This window comes from Notothenia coriiceps, unplaced genomic scaffold (assembly GCF_000735185.1).
Source record: "Notothenia coriiceps isolate Sejong01 unplaced genomic scaffold, NC01 NC01_scaffold00000339, whole genome shotgun sequence".
NCBI classification, from domain to species: Eukaryota; Metazoa; Chordata; class Actinopteri; order Perciformes; family Nototheniidae; genus Notothenia; species Notothenia coriiceps.
The window spans coordinates 18,121,568-18,129,209 of NW_011333040.1; the positions used below are offsets into that span (position 1 = coordinate 18,121,568).

Genomic DNA, 7,642 nt, shown 5'->3' on the forward strand with positions numbered 1-7,642 from the left:
TTAATGTTCTTAACCACTTGAGCGAATGTAGCAATCTCCCATTAGACTTAAAAGAAAGTCCCTCAAAGGCAACATTTTAAATTACTGTGACCTATCTGGGCGCGAGATTTCCTTTAGTGTTGTTTTGTAACCTTCATTTAAGCCGAGCACATTACACTGTGGGCCCTCCAGTACCACTGAGATGGGCGGATTGAATAATCTGCGCTTAAAGTTTGATAGCTGAGTCTGCGGCTGGTGCCTTTGTTGTGTGCACAGCGCAGCAAAAACAATTTTCATTTATTTAACCTGGCAGGTCAATTAACGCATATATTGGTTGGCTACAGCCTACACACAAGATTATTCACCTCAAGGGCTGAGAGCTAGGATTTAAAGCAAATATTTATAGGAGCAGATGGAGAGAGATAAATTGAACGTTGACGCCTGGCGATTGGGCGCGCCGCGGGGCGCTTTCATTTAATTAATTCTCTCGACTTACTTATTTACATCACCCGCAATCAAAAAATGATACTCTTAGCCCTAACCCATTCATATGACAGCTAATTGATATGTTGAAGTCCTTTACTTACACATGGCGCGAATTCACTGAGAACCCCCACGTAAACGGCCTGTATCACATAGCGCATTGCTTTCTTCAATTATTTCCAAATATGAAGACTTGAGCGCATACTGCCTCGCGAAAAGAAATGCTGCACCCAGCAAACTCTGCTCGATTTGCAATTGCTCCGGGTGCTTCTCAAATTAAAACTATTTCGCCTTGTTTTTAGGAAAAGTGTCAGTTGAGGGTAATTTTGTAGGAAATTGGAGGAAAAGCTGTGACAGTGTGCTTTAAGACTTGCAAACTATCATAACAATGAAAGCAAGCCATTTATACGGGAGGAATACGCGGGTTGGACACTAGGATGTTGGCTGCGGTGAGTGTCTGACTTTTCGTCCTCCGCTCTACAGGAAACAAAAACGCTCGGTTTAGACCTCATGCATGTCATGACCAAAGTGTGAGAGCCAAGCGGTCTTCAGTCTGGATATTGGTCAAAATAACCATCCGGTCAAACAAATATATGAGTAGCATGAAGCAGGAACAATAAAGGGGTGCGGCGGCTCATCCCCAGTTTGTGAAGTTTGAGTCGCGAGAGGCTAAACTTGGCTGATAAACTGTGATGCGTTTTCGAAGAGAAAGTCCCATATGAAGCACATATAGTTTTAAGGATATTATAAACAAAATCGAAAACATAATAACTATGCCGAACACGAAAACGGTCCCAACAGAGACAAAATGACATCACGAAGCTCACATCTGTCCATGCCCTCGACATGAAAACAGGTGACTTAAATAGACAAACCACACCCATGTGGACAATTTACCGGAAGTGCTCAACAAACAAATAAAAGTGACCGTGAAACAAATAATATAATAATACAAATAATGAAACTGGGCTAAGTAGCATGTATGGCACCTACAGGCGGGTGAAGCAAGTCCTGTCATACAACAGCCGGCTGACATACGTGTCACAGAAACTATAGAAGAGAGCAGCTTTCTTGCCCGGCAGATTGTGGACATCAAAGGAAAATAACCGATCCCACACGTTCTGGAATTGCAATCTCCTGCAATTCAATTTGACTGTTTGTTTCTGCAGCGGAGAACTGCTAAGTACAGGAACCTGCGCTCAGTGTCTGGACAGCCGGGCGCGGTTGGTGCAACCGACCACAAACAAACACGGGCAAAGCGGGTCAAGTTGGCAATCGAGGGCTCGTAACCGGGTGGCCGCCTCCGGCCGAACAAAAAGGCACAGACGGCGGGCCTTGTCCTGACGCGGTGGCGGCCCCACACCCTGCCCGGCCTGCCCCGCCAGCCCCCAAGCCCGCCTCAACGCCAGCGCATGTCCCCCAACGAGGCCAAATACAACTGGTCTCTTCATCCACTGCCCAGGTACGGGAGCACAACTCTTTCTATGTTATAATCTGATGAATAAATGTCCACTGGCCAACTCAGTGGACATTTTTAAACGACAGCTAAAGACACATCTTTTTAGATTAGCAACCCCCCACTTTAAATGTTATTTTAGTCTTTATTATTTACCTACCTTTATGTTGTTTTATTCGTTTTATATGTTTTAATATTTTTATTTTTGTTGTACCTATATGTTCACTTTGTTTTGTGGGGTTTTATATTATATTTAATATTTTATATTGTTGCATCGACTCAGTTGTCTTGTGTCTTATCTGTCAGAGAGAAACATTATTTTATTTTAATTATCATACATTTGACCTCCTTTCTTTCTTAACAAATAATCTGAGGGGAATTTCTTGTTGTTTGTTTTTAACTTGTGATGTCATTTTGTAAAGCACTTTGAGCTGCACGTGTTGTATGAAACGTGCTATATAATAAAGCTTTATTATTATTATTATTTCTGTGGACACATTACACTAAAAGTTAGACTTGAGCAATCAATTGAAATCCCCCCCGTGTTGGCCCTGATTTTTCTGACAAAAGCTTTGTTTTTGGGTCAGACCCAATCTAGTTCAAGCAGAGAATTGGGGCGGCTCTGTGCGAGAGTCTTTTAAATAGTAATCGCTTACTGAAAATATATAAACGTATTGTTGAGGAAAGTGTTTTTTTAAAGAAAATATATTTTGCTTTTCCCCAGCAATTTGGTACTGCTCTTTCATAACAAAGGTAAACCTATAGAAAAAAATGAGAGTAGCAGTGACCGAGATATCTTGACATTTACGTTTAAGTGTGGGTCAGCGGGAACAGGATCCTTCATGTCCTAAATCCAACTCAATAGCGCCTTTCTTCAGAGCCCTCTGCCCCCTCGCTGCCATCTCTTTCTAACACCACATGTCCACTCTGTACTTCAGGCTTATTGTTGAGGAAGAAAGGCTTCCTTCAGAGCCAAATTAACATTATACAACCGTTTTCTCCGGCTGAATACTAATCCTCATGATGATGCTCTAAGTGCCTGTATTACAAAATATAAAAACTACTCCAACAACCAATAGGTCTGAAATGTTTGCCCACTCACAGGGATTGTTTTACTCGTTCATTAAAATCTAAAACTAACAGAAAACGTATGCCTTGCTAAGCTCCCCTTTTGGTCAGCTCCACAACTTCATGTAAAAACATTATTTAAAGGGGGCATATTGTGCTTTTTGGAGTTTTCCCTTTCCTGTTGTGTGTTTTATAATATTGATTGGTGCATGTAAATGTTCTGCAAAGGATGAGAACCCTGTGTTCCCTCCAAAGGGAGTTTCCCTCCCACAAACTCCCCCCTAAAACGCCTCGATTAGACTCCTTTGTTTACTTACATGACATAATGACATCACTATGTAACACCAACGCTTCTATTGGCTAGCGTTCCAACACATTGTGCGTGATAGGCTAAGGGGCGGGACATCTCCAAGCGGTTGACCAATCACAACAGAGCCGGCCAGCTAACCAATCAGAGCAGACTGGACTCTGGTTTCAGACAGAGGGTGAAAAGAGGTGCTGCAGCACAGGCAGTATGAGAACAATAAAGAGCTTTTGAACATTAAAGCATGGAGACACGTCACAGGAGAGACACAAAATACAAATATGGGTAATCAGATAAAGGATACAGCTAAATACGGTACCTGATGAGAAGGGAAAACGTTTTTTGGCCGCTAACTAAGAAAGTATACCACTAGACCTATAACGTTTTGTTATTTTGAGTCAGTTTGAGAGTAGGCATCTTTTGTTAATTAAATACTCTTTTGACTGCTTTTGATATTTTTTTGGATTGTGTGTTGTCGTCGATTCTCGTAAGATTTGGAAGCCCCTCAAAACCTAGAAGGCATGGGGAACATCAAAGTAAAGTTATTTGTCACACGATGTCTCCGCATGCAGCACCAACAGACAGTTCAGGAACAGATCCCAGACTGCAAATTACTTTCTGTACTCGCAAATTAAAATACAAATTAATTCATGTTTTGGACCTGGGGCTGTTTACTTAAAAAAATGTTTTTGGCGTGTGATGTTCATGCAGTATGTGCTCTGTTTCCTCCCTGGCAGCCTGTCAGTGTAACGGTCACAGCCAGTGTGTCAACGAGAGCGTGTGTGAGAAGTGCGAGGACCTGACAACCGGCCGGCACTGCGAGAGCTGCATCTCCGGCTTCTACGGAGACCCCACCAACGGGGGCAACTGCCAGCGTGAGTACCTGTGGGTCGGCTCTGAATCAGGCCGTCGGTCGGCTCTGAGCACAGCTTCATTTAACTTGTCAGTGTTTTCACAATTCAGTTTTATAGCCGCACAGTAAAGCGGTCCCGTGGGATATTTAAGATTTACTCGGGTCTGCAGCTAATGCTGACATCGAGTCGATACGACAACAAATCAATCATCCTTTACTTCGATGGCTTAATTTATCGAAGCAATGTATCACAGCCAACGTACGTTTTTCCTCTGTGTTTTGCGCCCTAATTCCTGGTGTTGTTTTAGAATATATATTTAAGTTGTTCTGCATCAGCAATAAACCAGGAAATGTTATTCATTCTTTGTTTATGCTTCATCATTACTTGCAGCAGGGACATTAAAGCATGTTTTCCTTAACCTTATTTAAATAAGTTTTACTCAGGAGGCCTCATGAGCATAAGCAAACACATGCATAATCAATACCTTAAGATGGAGATGATGAATAAACCAAAATGATACAACTGAGGCATACAATCATAATATCCAGCAGCTGTGGCCCATTGTTACAAAGACTTCTCCAGCTGTTAATATCACGCGGCTCAGCCATCATTTAAGATTGATTTAATGCCAAGGATGGCAAACACTAACATCGAGACAGGAGTTTTGAAAGTGGTCCTCCAAATCACCACACCTAACATTTGGCATCTGTTGACGGATACTGAAACTGTCCCATGGGACGTTAAAGTCACCTCAGAGCTTGAGTGGGAAATGCAGCGTTTAAAGTTGTTTTAACCTCTGTGCGCAGATTTGGCGCTGGGCCTAAACGACTGGATATTGGAGCACTATTTTGTATTTCTACCTTGTCCTTTGCTTGATCAATGAGACTGTTCACATTCAGTAAATGCAGAGTTTACAACTCATACAAAAGCTTAGATTTGGATGCTTCTTTTTCAAACATGTTCACATCTTATGAAACATGACATCTACGCCTCCTATTCTTATCCAGTGAGAGGGATAATTCCTCTGTTGCTCTCCCTCAGGTTTTGTTTATTCCCCCCCACCACACACACACACACACACACACACACACACACACACACACACACACACACACACACACACACACACACACACACACACACACATGCTGTACAGTATGTAGAGCCCCCTAAGACAAATGTGTCATTTGTGATAAAGGGATATATAGATCAAATTAGATTTTTGTTCACATAAGTGTACCCTTTCCTTTCACAAGAGTCGATATATCACCCTCGACATAATATTATACCTTCACGATTCACTAGCAGTCTGTTATTTAGATTGATAGCAGTCATTCAATGTAAAAAAGGAATGGTATTGCTTTACAGAGGCACTTAAAGTTTTATGTTTCATGTCTTTTGTTCAGCCTGTAAGTGCAACGGCCACGCCAGCATGTGCAACCCCAACAACGGGAAGTGCTTCTGCACCACCAAGGGCATCAAAGGAGATCGCTGCCACCTGTGAGTTTCAAATGTTCCTTTTTGCTGAATGATATCTTAATTATACCACCTGCAATGAACTACTGGGTAGGAGAATAGTCCGTTTTTCCAGCACATGCAGTAAAGAACTGAACAGTGAGTTTTCCCAGAATTAAAATCCAATTTAGATTCTTAACTGAGGATTAAAATTATTACCCATAATGTGGTCATGAGTTTGTTGAATGGTGGTTTTAAGCTACTGTAGAAGCCACAAACAAATATGATATCAACCTCCTTTTTTTGCTGTGTCATGGACAATCACTACACTACCCATAATCCCAATGTGTGACAGACATGCCACTGTTCACATAGAAATCATTACCACGAATAAGGGTAGGTTTCAAGAGTCTGCTCCGTGGTCTGTTCCTGGATTTCAAACCTGACCATCTTTGGTTTGGAAAACTTTAATTTATATCATGAAAATAGTTTAGTGATATGGGTTTCCCGAAAACATGTTTCTTTTCAAGATTTTCAAGGGTCAACGAGTGGCTTTTTGCAGAGGTTAATAAGATGAGTAGTTTCTTTACTCTTAAAATAATTATCCACGCAGTCTTTTACCTTAGTTTTTCATTTTCTATGTTATAAAAGTATTGAAAAAAGTTCAATGCTAAGTCTCGCAAGGACTTTATGTAACGTCAATGGAGTAAATGAATGGGAAATACAGCTTTATAAAGTTGGTTGTTGTTGCTTAAACTTGTATGCTGTATGGATTTGCACATGTTTTCAAATAACTTGTATTTATTCAAAGCTAATGAACCAATTGAAATTCAAGGATTTTGTTTAGAAAACACATTTTTAAAATAAACCTTAAAGCTAGCATGTTAATATGTTTGAAAGAAAGGCCTAATACCCTGCTTGTCCTTTATCTCTTGTTTTAGCCTTTCTGTAATCACAGCTGTTCATTAGTTTGAGCCGCACTAATCTTATCTGTGGCCTTCATTACCATAGGGCTTTCCAAAACCCATTAAAACTTGAGATACAATGCAGATCCGTGTATGAAAATTAGTCTATTTTTGTCAAAAGAAAGTCTCTGTTAGCGACGTCTGCCAGCTCCATTTCTTTCATTATTTTTCTTTTATCTGCTTCGTTTGCATTGTGGTTTTCCTGCAGCAGACTGTAGGTTCCAACTGTGTGTGTGTGTGTGTGTGTCTGTGTGTATGTTTGTGTGTTCTCAGCCCTGTTTGGGATGCATGGATTTCCTCCTGCTTAGTTTTTTGTTTTGTTTTATCAGCAATTAAATCGTTTTAATTCACCTTTCTTTTCCCCTCCCTCTTTTTTCATTCCACCCACATTTTTGCTAATTTCCCTTCGTTTATTGTCCACCTCTCTCTTTCAGGTGTGAGGTTGAGAATCGTTACCAAGGCAACCCCCTTAAAGGAACATGTTACTGTAAGTGGAATTCCAATTAGTCCTCTCCCTTGTTCCGGTCGATACCAAGACAGTTACTGTACATGGCTCTTAAATCAAAGTAGGTCTCAAGTAGTTTGATGGAAAGAAAGGAAAGTGAGACACAAATGAAAGTGATTTGCAGAAGAATGGAGAAGAGAATATGACGGACCATGTCTCTCTTTTTTTCCCCGCTGTGATGACAGTCATTTTCTCCAGAGACTGCAGTACAGCAGATCAGTCTCCTGTCATTATTATTCTTGTCAAATATGATTATGTACCAGAGAATATGAGAATGCAGAGGGACCATGGGATTTAAATAGCTCTACTTTTTTCTGATAATCTAAATGGTCTTCAAACTAAATTGTCTCCTTTTTTATCAACATAATAATGTTATTTAAGAACATGAAGGAGCTATCAATAATTTAAGTTGACAAAATCATACTTTTTTTGTGATGTTTTCTCTTTAGTCTGCTTTAAATGAACAGGCATTTATATTAGAAATGTGAATTCAATTTAATTTGTGTTTATTGATGAAATCATCAAATGTCTTAGTTGTTCGTAGGCGTTGAGAAAAGGTCATGCAAACATATA

The 7,642-nt window shown here is 40.4% G+C and overlaps 1 protein-coding gene across 1 annotated transcript; it reads left to right on the plus strand.

Moving 5' to 3' along the window:
- The first annotated feature begins 899 nt into the window (after window positions 1-899).
- On the plus strand, window positions 900-7,083 carry LOC104951834 (attractin-like). Its single transcript, XM_010778568.1, has 6 exons — window positions 900-911; window positions 1,632-1,747; window positions 1,848-1,924; window positions 4,028-4,165; window positions 5,551-5,644; window positions 6,999-7,083. Exons 1-6 carry the CDS (start codon window positions 900-902, stop codon window positions 7,069-7,071), a joined length of 510 nt encoding a protein of 169 aa, XP_010776870.1. The 3' UTR covers window positions 7,072-7,083.
- Window positions 7,084-7,642: the final 559 nt, after the last annotated feature.

Coding starts and splice junctions, on each gene's coding strand:
- LOC104951834 (XM_010778568.1), top strand. Junction 1,925..4,027: donor TCTCTTCATCCACTGCCCAG/GTACGGGAGCAC, acceptor CCTCCCTGGCAG/CCTGTCAGTGTAACGGTCAC. Junction 4,166..5,550: donor CAACGGGGGCAACTGCCAGC/GTGAGTACCTGT, acceptor TCTTTTGTTCAG/CCTGTAAGTGCAACGGCCAC.